The sequence below is a fragment of the Desmodus rotundus genome, chromosome 2 (genome assembly GCF_022682495.2).
Source record: "Desmodus rotundus isolate HL8 chromosome 2, HLdesRot8A.1, whole genome shotgun sequence".
NCBI lineage: Eukaryota > Metazoa > Chordata > Mammalia > Chiroptera > Phyllostomidae > Desmodus > Desmodus rotundus.
The window spans coordinates 184,992,765-185,010,748 of record NC_071388.1 but is presented as its reverse complement, the minus strand read 5'-3'; the positions used below and the strand labels follow the sequence as shown (position 1 = coordinate 185,010,748).

The 17,984-nt window shown below is 37.7% G+C and overlaps 1 protein-coding gene across 2 annotated transcripts in view; it reads right to left on the bottom strand.

The window, feature by feature from the left end:
* The window catches only part of PARD3B (par-3 family cell polarity regulator beta), a 959,988-nt gene that overhangs the window by 137,159 nt on the left and 804,845 nt on the right, over window positions 1-17,984 (bottom strand). For both annotated transcript variants that reach the window (XM_024564159.3, XM_053918986.1), the window contains one exon: window positions 16,023-16,325. In XM_024564159.3, the coding sequence (XP_024419927.2) occupies window positions 16,023-16,325 (303 nt within the window). The remainder of the gene's footprint in view (window positions 1-16,022; window positions 16,326-17,984) is intronic.

Sequence of the window (17,984 nt, the reverse complement as noted above, 5' to 3'; positions counted from 1 at the left end):
TGCTTGCCTCCATTTCATCTAGCTCTTTCTTTTGGGGAAATCTCTTGTTCTTTCATTTAGGGTCTTTTTCTTTGTCTTCCCATTGTGGCTGTTTTTTTGTATTTGTTTCTATGTATTAGGTAGATCTGCAAAGACTCTGGTGTAGACCTTTGTCAGATACTGCTTGTGACTGGCCCTGGTCAACCTGTTTGGAGCTATCAGTGATCTACAGTGTGTGGCTTCATTTGCTTGGGCCTGTTTGTGTGCAAAAATAACAAGGCTGCTCACCAAGGTCAGCTCTTATCAGTGCTGGGCCCTGGGTAGGGTTAGCTGAAGTCTCATAGAGCTCCCAGAGATCTGCCTTAGTTGTTAAACTAATCAGTGATGTAACTTCAAGCTGTAATCAGAAGCCCAGCTTAAGCTCTATAGGGTGGGGCAGAGTAATTCCTGCATGTGGGACTATTGCTTCCTCTTAGGTGAATGCCATTTGGAGAGGGGTGCTCTGCCTGAGAAAGACGGCTTCCACAGTATGGGAAATGACTTAGCACAGGGATCCTGGCGGCTGTCCTTCAGTTCTTTCCCCAGACTCTCCTCAAGCATTTCTAGTCCACTCTGCCCTCTCTCTGCTGGAGCCCAGGTTAAGTGGCTGCAAATGGAATTTTGTGCATTGGCCCTTTAAGAGGCTCTCTGTGTCTCCATCCATCTTTCCCTGGCAGGCAGAAACCCTGCTGCTTTGTATACCTCTGTGTTATCTGGGTTCCTTTCTAGCTCTGGTACTGCAGGCTTAGAGCCCAGCTTGGGGTAGACCTCACACTTCTGTGGGGGATCCCCCCAGTCACTGAAATATCTCTCCAGACCTTCAGCTGCCACCTATTGGAGCCCAGTCAGCCCTCTCATGCCCCCTCTGCAATCCCTACCAGTCTTGTGGTGAAGTGGTTTCTTCTGTCTGTCAGCAGTTATAAGGCTTCGCTCCAGCTAGTGTTCAGGTGGTTAATAAGGATGATTTCTCTACAATTTAGTTGTAATTCCACATTGGTCCTGGGAGGAAGTTACTGTAGCTTCTACTTATTCCTCTGCCACCTTCAGAACATGTACATTAAAAAAAGAAAAGGTCTAATGTTTTTATGTCATTGGAGTTTCAGAAGAAAAAGCAAGAGAATGAAAATAAATGTGACAAAAACAATATTTCGAGAGATATCAGCTCAAGATTTTCCAAAATTGATGAAGGACATTAAACTACAGATTTAAAATTTACAGGGAACCAACAGTGACAGGAAGGAAACTGGGACTCAAATCAACAGTTTGGACCATAAAGAATAAATATACAGTCAACCAGAACAGAATAAAGAAACAAGAATTCAAAAAAAATGAGAGGCTTAGGAACCTCCAGGACAACTTTAAATGTTCCAACACAGGGGTGCCAGCAGGAGAGGAGAAAGAGCAAGAAATTGAAAACTTATTTGAAAAAATAATGAAAGAGAACTTCCCTAATCTGGCAAAGGAAATGGACTTCCAGGAAGTCCAGGAGGCTCAGAGATTCCCAAAGAAGTTGAACCCAAAGACGCACACACCAAGGCACATCATAATTACATTACCCAAGATTAAAGATAAGGAGAGAATCTTAAAAGCAGCAAGAGAAAAAGAGACAGTTACCTACAAAAGAGTTCTCATAAGACTGTCAGCTGATTTCTCCAAAGAAACCTTGAAGGTAAGAAGGGGCTGGAAAGAAGTATTCCAAGTCATGAAAAGCAAGGATCGACATCCAAGATTACTCTATCCAGAAAAGCTATCATTTATAATGGAAGGGCAGATAAAGTGCTTCCCAGATAAGGTCAAGTTAAGAGTTCATCATCACCAAGCCCTTATTATGTGAAATGTTAAAGGGACTTATCTAAGAAAAGGACAATCAAAAATATGAACAGTAAAATGACAACAAACTCACAACTATCAACAACTAAACTTAAAAACAAAAGCAAAAACAAACTAAGCAAACAACTAGAATAAGGACAGAATCACAGAAATGGAGATCACATGGAGGGTTATCAGTGTGGGATGGGGGTAGAAAGGGGGAAAAATATAGGGAATAAGTAGCATAAATGGTAGGTAGAAAATAGATAGAAACAGAAAATAGAAAATAGGGGAAGGTTAAGAGTAGTGCAGGAAATGTAGAAGCCAAGGAATTTATATGTATGAGCCATGGACATGAACTAAGGTGGGGGAATGCAGGTGAGAGGAGGTGTGCAGGGTGGAGGGGAATAAAAGGGAGAAAATGGGACAGTTGTAATAGCATAATCAATGAAATATATTTAAAAATAACTAACTAAATAAAACAAACTACAGATTTAAGAAACTGTACAATTCTAATTCAGTTTAAACACAGCACACACTACACATACACACTACAGTAAAATTGTGAACAACAAAGACAAATTTTACAGCTGTCAGAAACAGATACATTACTTTCAAAGGACTAACAACAGCCTGACAACAGATTTTGATGAAAACATTGAAAACCAGAAAATAGTGGAATATCTTTAAAATGTTAAAAAGAATAAAATCTGATAACTACATACCCAAAGAAAGTATATTCAAAAGAATTAAAGATGAAATAAAAATATTTTAAAACAAATAAAAACTGAGAAGATTTGCCACAGGAAGTTGTAAAGGAAAAAAAGAATATTATTCTAGATGGAAGCAAAGTTTCTGAAAGAAATAAAGAGAAATAGAAATATTAAAAATAAATGAGTAATTGTCATGTAACACAATTGTTGTATTGTAGGATTTAAGACACTTGTTGATTTAAAATACATGAAAAAATATTCTAAGCATATGAGGGGTTAAATGCACTTAAAGTATTGCAATTTATTTTGGATTACAGTAAAGCATGCATGTTATTATCTTCTGAGTACTAATGGTAATAAAACAGTGAAAGAATGTATAAAAAAGTCATCTAGGGGAAAAACTGAATCACACCAAATGCTTGATTAATAATCTTTTAAAAGGCAAGAAAAAAAAGAAAAATGTAAAATAGGCAGAAAAAATAGAATATAGAGAGTAAGATAGAAATTATATTAATTAAATCAAATTGTATCTGTAGTAGTATTAAATATAAATATACTATTACAATTCAAATACAGATATTATCTACTGGATATACAAACAAAACTATATGTACATGTCTATAGGTTTTATATATCTATAAGCCTCTTACAGAAGATACCTTTTAAACATAAGGGTCCAGAAATATTGAAACTAGGATAAAATATATATATTAAGAAAAAATTAAGCAAAAACTATCAGCAAAATATTAAGCAGAAAATGCTATTGATACCAGACAAAGTAGATTTTACTGCAGTAGTCATTGCTAGACATGATATGAGTTATAATAACCAAAGCATGGATTTCCAGAAATATTAGATAATTCTAAATTTATATGAACATAATTAATAAGCTTCAAAATGCATAAAGCAAATATTGACAAGAAAAAATAGATAGAAAAAGAAAATAGATTTTAAATAGATTTTAAATAGATTTTAAAAGAAAAAAATAGATAAATCCACAATCACAGGAGGCTATTTTAACTTTAAAAGAGAAAGCAAAAAGATTCACAGAGCATGTTCTCTGACCACTGTGTAACATAACTAGAACTCCACGACAGAAAGATAACAGAAATACCTCTCAACAGTTGGAAACTAAAGCACAACTTCTAAATAATCCACGGGTGAAAGGGATATAGCCTCAGTGGAAATAAAGAACCTGAGTGAATAGAATGAAAGTGCAACATAACAAAAATTGATGGGAACACATAAAGCAGTGCTGAGAGGGAAACCTGCAGCACTGAATGCTCACATTAGGAAAAACAGAGGAGGCAACACTTTCCTATCACAATGAAGCCAGTATTACCCTGATATCAAACCTAAGGAGACTACAACCCCCCACCCCCCAAACTACAGACCAATGTCTTTTATTAATATAGATGCAAAGTTCTAATCAAAATATTAGCAAATAAAATTAATATATGAAAAGAATTCTATATCATGATCAAACAGCTTTTAATCCAGGACGCAAGGTTAGCTCAAGGTTAGCTAAATCAGTAAATGTAACCGAATATGAAGAGAATAAAAAATTACAATATCATATCAATAGAAGCAGAAAAAGCATTTGACAAAATTCAACATCCATTTATGATAAAAAACCATCATAAAATTGGGAATTAATGAGAACTTCCTTAACTTGATAAAGATTTCTACAAAAAACTTATAGCTAACATTACACTCAATGGTGAAAGACAATGCTTTCTCCTAAGGTCAGGAAAAAGAATGTTCACTTTCACCATTGCTTTTCAACATAGTACTAGAAGTTTTAGCTAGTGCAATAAGATAAGAAAAAGAAATAAGGATAGGAACTTACAGAGAGGAAAGAAAGAGAAATTATAGTCACATAAAAATCAGTAGGTAATTCATAGAAGCTCTATTTGTAATAGCCCCCAAACTGAAAACAACTAAGATGTCCCTCAAAAGGTGAATGTTTAAACAAATTGAGGTACATCCATTCCATGGAATGCTACTCAACCACAAATAGAAATAATTACTGATATTCACAACAACTTGGATTACAAGTGCGTTATACTGTGTGAAAAAGGGCATATACCTGGTCTATGTGATTTCATTTATGTCATATTATAGAAGTGAAAGAATTATAGAGATAGGAAGCAGATTAGTTATAACCAGTGGTTAGAGATGGTAGAAAGAAGAGTGAATAATAATAAAGGGGTAGCATGAGGGATGAATTACCTCTGCTTCTTGATTGTAGCAGTGGTTACATGTGTGATAAAATGGCACAGAACTACACACACACATTTACCAATGCCAAATTCCTAGTTTTCATGTACTGTAATTATGTAAGATGGAACCACTGGAGAAAACTGGGTGATGAGTACAAGGGACTTTTTTGTATTATAATTGCAAGTTCCTATGGCTTTATAAAATTTCAAAATAAAGGGTTAAAAATAAGTATAACTACATGTAGTTATGGCTATATTTAATATCTATAAGCATGTGGTTATGAAAAAAAGCAAATAAAATACATGAGGTCATGGTAGCAAGAACTGTCCATCCCAACTGAAAAAAAATCTACTAAATAGAGAAATAATACTTAGAAATTCTCCAGTTAACTTCACTTCACTCCTAGGGGTTTAGTACTAATCTTAGTGGCAGAATGGTGTAATTGCCCCAGTAGCAAAAATATGTATAATGTTAAAGTTAAATGTTACTTATTAATGCCAGATGTTGCCTTTTTTGTTGTTCACACATATAAACTCAGCTAAATTCTTATAACAATGGTCTTTTGTAGATCCTGTGAGTATGCTAATTTTATAGATGAGGAAAGTAAGCCATAGAGAAGGTAGAGGGAGTGATATAGAAATATCTAGTCAGGTATTGCTTTAAGGGTGGGCATGGTGTGGGCCCAGGTCACCTCCTGACCTTGACATACAAAATCTACTTTGCATCGAAGAGAATATCCCTCCTATTAGATTCCCTCCTAGTCTCGTGATTAGAAATCTTGGCAATTTGGAACACCACAGGCTAAGTAATGGCCAAGTTTAAGGGAGTCCAGAGTTCTTGCTCAGGATTAACTAAAAGTCTGTGCAAAAGCAGTGGCTACTGAGTTCTATTTCTGCATGCGTTCATACGAATCTCAGTCAGCTCTGCAGAAGGGAGGGTAGTCCACAGCACATAAATATTAAACGATCTCTTTAAGATGTTAGATATTTATGAGTACTAACATTAAAACTATCTTTTATTGCCCTTTCGCATCCCACTGATTATTTATTGTTTGAAAAGATAAATACAAGAAAGCAATTGACCTAACAATGGCCTATTCTTGATTACACATTACATTAAATACGGAAATTATAAAGAGGGCACTTTGGAATTTGTCTTTAGCATTGGCAAAAGTTGTGTAATGAAAAGGTATGTGGTTTTGCCTAATAGATTAATATAAACCACAGGTCACAAGAGGCCTGGAGTAAGTGTGGTAGATCAACACAAACCCAGCACTACTACAGAGAAGTAGGGCAAAGCCCGAGGCTTCTGATGTGTCCTCGTGTCTCCATGGCCTTGCATAGGGTAGGGTGCTTTACACATAATAGGCATCCAATGTTTTTTAGCAGAATAAAATAAATAGATACATAAATAAATAAATAATCTATCTGGGAGAGATGTCTGGCAGGTAAGGAATAACATGCATGCTCTCTTTGTACATGCTTACTGGTTTCTAACTTTTTCTGCTGCAGTCGACAGTGAGAAATGCATTTTTCATCATACCCCAGTACTCAGCTACATACATACCCTGTGTACATATGCACATACGTAGATTTTACATATGTATATGCCTTAAAGAAATTATGAAATAATTCTTAACTCATTACAACCTATATAGTGAAATTTTCTTTTCCATCCTATTTTCTTAAAAAAAATTGGTTGTTTCCACCAAATTGATTTCAAGATGTACTTATACATTACAACCTGCACTTTGAGACACCCTAGCATTGCTGGAAACTCCTGCATGGGTTTCGGATTTAGACCTGGGTTGAAATCTCTGCCAACTTATTACCTGGGTCACCAGAGGTAAGTGTCCTCATTTCTCTGAGGCGCCAGTTTTCTTATTTGTGAAATGCTAACCTACTCTGTTATCTAAAGCTTAAATCTTAACATACCATCTCCACTTCAAGGGTTCCCTGTTGCTCTTGAGCTAAAGTCTAAATGGTTTACCTTTGATAATATGGCCTTTAACATTTGGCCTGTGTTGGCCTTCATCTTTTTCCTCCAGCTGAACCTAATTTACATACCACTCTACACCTCTTCTGATACATGAAGTTTCCTAAATATTTTCTCTTTGGGCCTATGTGCATGCTTTTCTGTCCACCTGATTAATTTCTACTAGTTCTTTAGGTCATAATATAGATTCCCTCAAGGAGCCTTCATTGACCATCCCCATCCCTCCCAACCCCCAAGCTGCATTCAGTTCCCCTCTATTGTGCTCCTGTAGCATCTTTGGCTTACCCTAATCATAGCCTATCACCATTGTTATTCCAAAACATCAGCTGCATCCTCTGGAAGGCAGAAGACTCTGTATTCTGTTCTGTTCTCTTTGTGTTACTTTGTATGTCTAAAAAAATTCTGTATACTCTCTCCATCTCCTGTTAGTAAACAGGATAAGTTAGATGAATATATCCTAAGAACTGGGTCATTTATTTGAAAAACAGTCAAGCCAATGCTTAAATGACAGCTTTAAGAAATCAGAGTAACCCTTTGGCAAGCATTCCTCAAATGTGCTCACTTACTACCAGTGACTGAGGATGGCAGGGGGGTGGAGTCCTTGGAATCGATGGTCATTGAGTACCAACCCTCCTTGCCTAGCTCATGTATAATAAAGGACAAGGTCATCTACATTTGTCACCCCTGGAAGCTGACAACTTATGCAGACATAAGTCTAGCATAGTCCCAAGAGTACGGCTTTCAGAAGATAGAAAAAATTAATGAGAACATCAAGTTTTAAAGAGAGGGAATGGAGGGAAGTAGAGTTAATGGTATATCAGTTACTATTAGCACTTACCTGGTCCTAGAGATTCTTTCACTAAGAGATTTCTCATTATTGCTTAAAAATTGATGGTAATACGTTCTAAGAAAAAAATCTGATTGCTTTGTTCAACTGATGAAGTTTAACTCTATGGAAATGGCATTTATTACTGGGTTCCCAGATTGAAATGAGATTACTTTGGCTCTCTTGGTAGAAACTGGAAAACACATTTCCAACTAATCTACTATATTCACTCTCCAAGGCCTCCCACATAGCCGCACTAAGCTACGAGTCAGAAGTGAGAACAGAAAAGTGTCACATCTAAAAAACTAAAGTAAAATGAAAAGGAAAAATCACTAGAGATGGAGACTGGGGACAAACACCAGCAGAGGTATGATCTGTGCACGACAAAGCTGTGGCTCAATGAAACGCAAAATCTCTGAAATCAAGAACTGAGATACCGATTTTCCTGCATTGCTCCAACGGCACAAGATATGTTCACATCCAGCTGTTCACACCTGGCTAGGAAGCTTTCACATCAACACATTTTCTATCCTTTGTCACTCTGAAGTTCGAATTTCCCACAACATACGTTTTCAGTAATCATAAAAACTAAGAATGTATGTCCCCCATTTGTATTACTTAAGTGATATTGGAAGTTATTCACACGGAAATATTTTTGTCTCAGCTATAAAAGAAGGTCTGCATAATAAGAATAGCTTCCCATAGGGAGTTAATAAGAATATATTTGAACAGATTGCTATGTGGCATTAATCTATAACTTTTACATTATTAAAGGGAAGTGAAGTAATTATCTAGAGGTAATCGATTCATGGTGGATTCCATGGAATGACTCTCTGAAAGCCACTTGCAATTCCTTTCTCCTTTGCCTTTGAAATACTATTTCTCAGGGCTCTTTTACAACTGCCAGAGACTTTTAAAAAGACCTTTTGCCAATGAGAAGCTGTCTTCTGGGAAATGTTTTCAAAGGGGTAAACTTGACTGACACATTCCATTGGCTGTTTGCCCCTTTCTCCTTGGAAAGTGGATATGAAGCCTAGAGCTGCAGTAGCCATCTTAGCATCGTGATGCAACACGAGGAAGAGGCCTAGACACTGGGGACTGCAAGGAGAAGAATGCAAAGAGGTAGCTTTATGAGGCCAGGGTCACCTGACTTCCTTACAGGGTGAGATAAATACGTCAGTTGAGCTTTCTGTTGTTTACAGCCAAACAGGATCTGACCGGACATGTTGCTGTTATTGACAGCTTTTCTGGGGCTCCTAGAAATCCAGCTAGTCCATTCGAGGGACAGCTGGTGAGCCCAACTCCGAACCAAATGGACATTCAAGTGACATGGCGGGAAGAAAGTGGTAGTTCTAATGACAAGCTTAGGGGCATCTAATGAGCTACGGTTTTTAATGAGCAATTTAAAAAAGTAAGTAATACCGGTAATTCTGTTCTTTATTTATGCACATGATGTGACTGATCTAAAAGAATCTGAGCTAGTTTTATCCCCTCACCTCCTTTTCTGTTTCTACTTTTTGTTTCTGATGATTGAAATATACCAGCAGAAGTCTGGGCTAGAGTTTAGAATTAACCATTAACCATGTATGGAACAGTTATAATATAACAGGTTCATAAACCAATGAATTTAAGGGTCAACAGCAAGATATAATGAATAACTTTTCTAAATAGCTATATTAAGTTCAATAATCTTATTAATATATATCCCAATAGTATGTAATATAGTCCAATAGTATACAGTGTAATAGACTTTCTAAACAGATATAGTCAAAATTTATTGAACCAGTACTGGTATAACTTTATTTAATCCACAAACAATAGGAAACAGGATATATTGTTGTCCCTATTTTGCAGCAAGAAAACTGATGCCTTGAAAAGTTTATACATTTGAATCAAGATTGTAGGAAGAACAAGCCATAGCCTCCAGTTTTCCCCAAACTGAATGCCTATGCAATTTCATGATCTTTGCAATATATTCTGTATATATCTCTATTTTAATGGAATACATTATACTGTAATTTGTGTATGAGACAGTTTCAGCTCTTGGACTGAGTTCCTTGAGGGTAAAGATAGTTTCTAAACTTGTGTATATGACCTAAGAAATACAACAGATGCTCTGTGAAAGCTTCAAACACTGGTGAGGATCTCCTGGGAAATCAAGGCTGCTTAACTGGAGTACTGAGGAGCTGTCTGCCACTTGCCACTTTAATTTCATAGCTGTGGTATATCAGTCAATAAATATTTAGTAAGCATATACTAAATGCCTAAAATTACACTGGGCCAGAGATAGTCTTATTTTGCATAATTAAGTCCAAATGGATACATTATTTACAAATACCTAGAAGAGAAAAAAGTTATCTTTGGGATTCCCCAAGAGCAGGTAATTCCCTTTTCTGGGTTACTAGCTTGGTAAGTTAGGGATATGTATTTGCAAACACAGTGTACTTTAATCAGTAAGATATTTGACAAGTCTTCCCTGATGTCCATAGATGAACTGGAGAATGCACATTGGATAACAGTAGACTGGATTAATAGCTAGCTGAACCCCCCCAAAAGGTGTTGATTAATGGAGGTCTTGAGTGATGAGTTGCGGAGATTACATTTGACTTTGATTAACGATCTTTTCAATGATGTGGATGAGTCCACAGTGATTAAATATAAGGATAATATAAAGCTAGGAAAGATAGCTAATATATTGGAGGACACAAATAAATACCTTGAAGTATCTTTATGGGCTACAACAATGGGCTAAACCTATAAGCAAATATTTAACTTGAATAAAGAGAACATCCCACATTTAAAAAATTATTGTACAAATATTGGCTTTTGTACAATACATTGAGTTGCAATAAAATACAAGTTGCTGGCTTGGTAGCAACTCAAGTGAAAACAAAACGGAAGTTTTAGTTAGAAAGTGCAATCTAAGCCACTAATAGCAACTGATATAAAAGTTAAGTCCACATTAATACAGTTAAAGGATTAAGACCAACAGATGCAAGTGTCCTGTTGATTGCTCTGCTTTTCTGACCATATCTGAGATACAATGTCCATATCTTCATGCCACACTCAACAGGTGGCAATCATAAATTCTATAAACTTAGTAGAGTGTATTTAGAACTGTAAGAGAATAGTGTACCCAGCTCATACAGAGGGTGCAGCTCAAGTACCCGCCTTAGGTGATAGGGGAGGCTGTGCCACTGGACCCTACAGGACACCTACTACATTAGGGCACACTAGCAAGACAGGAGGCCATAGCAGCTCTCCCTAATACACAAAAACAAACACAGGGAGGCTGCCAAAATGAGGAGACAAAGAAACATGGCCCAAATGAAAGAACAGATCAAAACTCAGAAAAAGAACTAAACAAAATGAAGACAAGCAATCGATCAGATGCAGATTTCAAAGCACTGGTTATAAGGATGCTCAAAGAATCTGGTGAGGACCTCAACAGCATAAAAACAATCCAGTCAGAAATGGAGGATATACTATTTGAATAAAGAATATTTTACAGGGAAACAAGACTAGAGTGGAAAAAGCCAAGAATCAAACCAATGATTTGGAATGTAAGGAAGCAAAAAACAACCAATCAGAACAAGAAGAAAAAAGAATCCAAAAGAAATGAGGATAGTGTAAGCAGCATATGGGACTTCAAGCATTCCAACATTCACATCATAGAGATTCCAGAAGGAGAAGAGAAAGAACAAGAAATTGTAAATCTATTTGAAAAAATGATTAGGGAAAGAAAATTTCCCCAATTTGATGAGGGAAATAGACATGCAAGCCCAGGAAACACGGAGTCCCAAACAAGATGGATACAAAGAGGCCCACTCTGAGACACATCATAATTAAAATGCCAAAGGTTAAAGATAAAGAGAGAATCTTAAAGGCAGCAAGAGAAAAGAAGTTAGTCACTTACAGGGGAGTTCCCATAAGACTGTCTGCTGGTTTCTCAAAAGAACACATACGTCTGAGGGAGTTAACACCCCAAAACACTCTCACTGATATGGTTTGTGATCAACCAACATGACAAATAATCGTGTGAACTTCTGCAAAACTGCAACCATATCAAAGGTCATATTTTCTATTCTACTTATCGGTACTATTCTAAATTCATCCACACATGAAGTTTTAGTGTTCGTACACTGCGGGATCCACTGGTGTGGCAGTGGCAGTGGAGACTAACACATTCTAAACAGGACTTAACCCATGCTATGTTCGTATCCTGGATGGATCAGCATCATGAGAATCCAGGCCTATGATTCTGTCATAGTGGTAGGGATTTTTTTTAAAACTACCATCATTTACAGATGAATTCTTTATAAGCCAAGCTTTGCTTAGAAGAGCTGAAAGTTCAGGGCCAAACCTTGAGAAGCAGAGAAAGCAGCAGATGTTGCCTCTATTAGGAAGCCACTGTGGACCCCACACACAAGATACATTCCTGTGATACAGAGATATATGGGCAAATAGAGGTTTGTCTATATATAGCGATACCAAAACAAATGCAAAATGTAAAATTACACTTAACCATCACAACATGTGAGGGTGAACCACCTCGGCCATTTAACAGCCAGTTGGATCCCAGGATTTATGTCTCATGTTAAAATCCTCAATGGTCCCTCCCCCACCTCACCCCTGCCCAGTGTCTCAGGATGGAGTCCAAACTCCTCATCGAGAATCTTGTCCTTTTGCCTAGCTCTCTGACTCTCCCTTTTGATATCTTGCCATGGACTCCTCTCACTCAGCTTTCCATTTTGTTGAGCTTCTTTTAGTTGCTCTAACACACCGTGCTTCCTTTCACCTCCATGCTGCTCTTTGTACCTCCAACCCAACAGTCCTGGCTGCGGCGGTTACCCCGTGCTGTACAGTAGCACTTTTCACACTGTGTTCTCACTGTGTGTTTACATTTTTGTAGCCTCTGTTGGACTGTTAGCTCCATAAGGAGGGGTAGGTAACCATCTTCCTCCTTTTCCCCTTATGAGTACCACACCGAACTCAGGTTTTGGTACTTGGTAGACAAGAAATATTTGTTGAATTATATGTGTGATGTTGAGAAATAGCATCTTGGAGACATTAATTTACTGAAGGTTATGAAGTAGTATCTAAAAGAGAACTGGACCCAGCTTGGCCTTATTCCAAAGGCCCTAATTTAACCTGCTACTAAGATGTTGGGAGCCCAAATGGACATCACTCTACCTATTTATTTTATAAGTGGGAGTTTGTACCCTTCATCCCCCTCATCTATTTTCAACCCATCTCCCCACCCATCCTCTGGCAACTGTCAGTTTGTTCTTTGTATGTCTGAGTCTGTTCCCACTTTGTTCATTTGTTTTGCATTTTAGATACCACATATAAGTGAGATTGTGCAATATTTGCCTTTCTCTGTCTGACTTATTTCATTTAGCATAATACCTTTCTAGGTATTATCACAGATGGCAAGCTTTCATTTTTCTTTATAGTTGAGTAATATTCCATTAAAGCATATATGTATATGTACCATGTGTTCCTTATCCTTTCATCTGTTAATGGACATCTAGCTTATTTCTATAACAGGCTATTGTAGGTAATGCTGCAATGAACATAGGGGTGCATATGTTTTTTCAAATTAGTGCTCTTGTTTTCTTCAGATAAATACCCAGAGGTAGAATTGCCAGATCATATGGTAGTCAGAACCCTTCTTAACACAGATTTCTGGACAGCTACTACCCATCAATATGGATGAATAGATTTTCCAGCCTCATTTCCTATCACTTTCTTTCCCATGCTCACTCCATGTTCTGGATGCTTCTGAGCTTCCTTGATATATCACCATGCTCTTTCAGCTTTCTTCACCCTTGTACATGCTAATTATTCTGTAGAGAAAACAATTTTTTTTCTAGATCTGGTCAGTTCTTACTAATCCTTCCAGAACTAGTTCACATATCACTTCCGTTTGGAGACTTTTCCTGAGCAGCAGAGTTAGAAGAGAAAAGCTTCTTTTTCTTTCGTTTATAGTGTGTTGTAATGATCTATTTCCACATGACTTCATCCCCTTCCAACTAGAACGTGACTTCCTGGAGACTAGAACCATATCTCAGTCAATTTGTATCTTCCCCAGAGCTCACTACAGCAGCTGGAACACAGTAGGTGCCAAACAAGTACGGACTGAAAGAGGGAAAGACTGAGCAGAGGATGAAAGAACGGCGCGCCTCTAAGAGCACGTGCGGTAGTTTCAGAGCTCGCAGTGCCTGCTACAGACCCTGTTGGGGACACTCCCACAACAACGCTTTCCTTAGACTCGCCTGGTCCCAGCGTATCAGGAATGTTTATAATATCATTGACGAAGGGCAGTGATAATAACAATGATAACGATAATAGGTAAATTATTGAATGCTTACTATGTGCCAAGACAAAAACTGCTTGCTTGAAAACTTAAAAAACAAGGAGCAAAACAATCGTTAAATATAATTAAAGATAAGGGCAGAATAAAGAAAGTTCTGAGTATGATGAATCACACTTTGATCTTTTATACCAAAATATGACACCTGTCTAAAACTCCACTGAGAGACTTTAGATCATTTATTCATACGAAGAGGTCAGAGTTGAAGGGAAGACTGTTGCTTATACACATGTCTGTGCTGGGCAGTAATAGCATATTTTTTCTGACATCATTCTATAGGAGCTCCAGTTATGATTAGCCTAAACAATTTTTTTCATAGTCAAATCTACATGGGTGAAAATTAGCTTCAGGATAATGTCTCCTAGTGTTCCAAAGAATAACCTTAAGATCTGGGGGGGTGGAGAATAAGTGCGAGGTGACAAAAATTTGGGAGTGTTAAGTGCTGATTGTTGTGTGATCTTCGTAGAGACTTACAATGCATGTGAGTATGTTAAAGATAAAAAGACCACAGTAAGGAAACTTGTTCAGTGTTGCTTAATCCAGAATTCCCCATAGCATTTGACTAGTGACCATTGTTTTCAACAGAATGCTTCAGATTTATTTTCTTGGAATTCAAATTGAGAAACACTGGCTTTGGAAGTTCCTACAAAAAGGTCTGTGCTGGGATTCTAGCAGATGGTGGTGAAGACCAGTCTGATTTAGAGAAAGTAAGATTTCCTACGGTCTGGGCCAGAAGACTCATGCTTGGTATTATCATTTATATGACAAAAATTCAACCCTATCTAAAGGCTTGGGAGAAATAGGCTGACTTTTAATCAGTTGTTTGAATTAACAGTTTAGTTATTATGGCTGTCTCACACAGTCATAGAAATTTATATTTTCATTTTATCCTAAGGAAAAACTTGACCATCTTTTTTTAATACTATCAACCTGCAAGCCTGACAGTAAGGATTAAAAATTGCTCCTTCCTTCCCACTTGGTTATTGGAAAGGCTCTGAAAGGTAATCAGTCTTGCGAAGCTACACTTTACAGTCTGCATAAAAATGCCACGATTCCCCTGCTTCTCCCCAACCTAATTGAAAGTGCATAATATTACCCAGCTGGGGTAATGTAAACGGTAAACATATGCAATATATCATACTATCACACAAAAGTTGGCTACTAATAGGACCAAAAGGAACCTGGAAAACGAGTCTTTCTTTCCATCTCGAATGAGAGCTCTTTGTGCCTCACACCCTTCCCCCTCCGCCTCCTCCCTCCAGACTTCCAGCTACAGCCAGATTAAACCAAGGTCAGTAAACTCACTCCTTGCCCATGTAATTCTAAGGGTCACCTAACAATGTATATTGACTAACACTCTCTTCTATCAGCCTTTCAAGAGATGAGGCATTTTACTTTTGGCAGGAGGTGGGGTTGGAATCGTCTTGTTCACTACCTACTTCAATTGCAAGACAGACGGTCCTATTATCTCTTTCCTTAGCTGCTGCACCTAAACATCCTTGGCCTTGTCACTTCGTATCTTTCTCTACTTCATCAAATTCCTATTGCCAAGATTATCTCTTTTTCTACCTCTGATCATCCATGAATATCTGTACAGGATCACATTTTCCACGAGTAGAAAATCCCAGTCTTACTTTTCAAAGTCCTCTGCACCTCTGCAGAAATCTGATTCCGCTTCAATTATGCCTACTTAGAAGTCACCATCCCCTCCTCTGACTCCTCACTTCTTTTAAATAAGACAGTAGGGCTTTTAGGAGAAAGGACTGTATTCCTTCAAAGTTTGCACCATTAGTTCTCTGTCACAATATTCCTTCACAAATCACTCCCTGTTGTACCATGAACTCAGCTTCTACTACTCATTCATGTCATCTTATAACTGGCTATTGTTTTATTTTTGATAGCTGATACCTTACAGTTAGGTCAAAGCATAGCACTTGTCAAGGATACTGTGTCATTTCAGTTTTAACAGATTGAAGGATATATTTTTATCTGCTTCAGAAGTAGAGATGATTTGAAACTTACTAAATTAAAACTGCATTCATCTTTCAATAAGTCATACTACCTGTCAACTGGCACTGGTGGATGGTATGGCTTGTTGACCTTGGCATAGAGACCCTCTAAGTGGTCTCTCTCCGGAGACAGTGGACGGCCATCTCGAGGATAAACCAGTGGTCCAGTCCGAGGGGGAGATGGTGACCTATAGACATTTGCTGATGCACATGGTTCCCGGAAGTGGTTCACTCTGGCATAATTGGGGTCCATTTCATCATCGTCCATATCATGCAATGATCCAATTGTACCAGTAGCATAATCAATGAGACCTCTTGCCTGCTTTTCCCTTAGCTCCTGATGTTTTGCTCCAATCCTGAAAAACATAGAACAGAAAGAGATATATGTGAGTTTATATGCTAATACAACGATACCTCCTCCTGATTGTGTTAATCTTTCCTGGTCACTTTCCTGTATTCTCAAGACCATGCCATGCAGAAATGTGAACCGCATATTCCATGGGATTAATTGTATATCTATGGCCTTTGTTACAGAGTCTTTACTTTTACAGCAATATTGTAGGTATTTCGCCCCATCTTGCCTGCTGACGGCTAGGCTAATTACAGAGTCAGAGGCTGATTTTCATTAACATTCCTTCTCTGTAAGTGGGATGTGCTCATTCATGAGAACAGTACATCTTTGGTGTGATATCATGGAAACCTGCCTTGGAACAGGGATGCATGTTAAAAGAGTCCATCAGAATCTTATACTTTGTCTATGATTTCAATTATTTGGCACCCTAGAGTTCCAGTGTATTCTTCTAAATAAAAGAGCTTGCAAAAGCTGATTTGAATATGAAAAAGAAATACAGAGGCTTTCTGGTCACTAAAAGCAGTTGGGATCAGATGTAATTTATAAGACTCTTAAGTTTTTTGGTTAAATAAATGGGAGTCATTGTGTCTCATTATATAGGGACTAGGAATAGAGTAAAATAGTGAAGAAATTAATAGACTCCTGACAGAGATGAATTGGCACATATAAGTGAATTTAATACCATTACTGGCAGACCTCCATGGCGCTAAAGCCTTAAGTGATATTACAAAATGCTTCTGCTCATCAGTGTACTGTGTAGACTACTGGGAATGGGAGCAGGAAAGTATACTTAGGTGGATTCCAAATCCATCTGAATTTGGGGAATTTGACATTTAATCTGGAAAGCGTTAGATCAGCTCTCCTAGGTTCCCAGTTAGGAGTTAAAATGGAAAGGTCACTGTGTACCTTGTTGGACAATGGCGATCTGACGGTGTCAGGGAGTTTTCGGTGCTAATGAGGGAAGAATGGCATCTTACACATGACTGGGCCAACGAGGCGTATTGTGTACAGGATGAGAGAGGAAAGATGATGAAAGAAAGACTCTCAACAAAGGACGGTGATGGTGACAAACCCCAAGTCGTGGGCTCAGAGAATACAGGAGAGCTGTGGGCTAGAAGCAAAGGTCTATATGTACTCGGCGCTGTATATCGTAGGTTCAGATGAGCGAAAACAAAACCTGAGCTCTCTCAGTGTCTTCTTCTCTTCAAACAAAAACAGCTGTTTTTGCACATGGCAGCTAGTTTAATTTTACAAAACATCAAACTCTTAGTGAAAATCTTTAAAAGCTATGTTCTTTCAAGGTATTTTCTCTTTTGGCAGAATGACTTTTTTTTGTTTTTTTTTTTGAGTATAGAGGAGGGAAGGAGGAAAAAATATGAAATATGAAGAAAGGATAGGACAAAAATAAAAACAACCCAGCATCCATCCTCAAGTCCCAACAGATGAAAATAAAGGCCAGGACCCATTACTATATATCTCTTTTGACTAGGTCAAATCATGTACCTTACACTGCACATATAAATAATTAGAAGAATTTATATTTTTGCAAAGGAGAGTTTGAATCTCCCAGGCATTTTGAATGAAGCTGAAAGGAAGATTCCACAGTAGTTACCCAGGAAGAGGCCCTTCCTAACCTCTCTCAATGCCTGTTAGTCCTAGATTT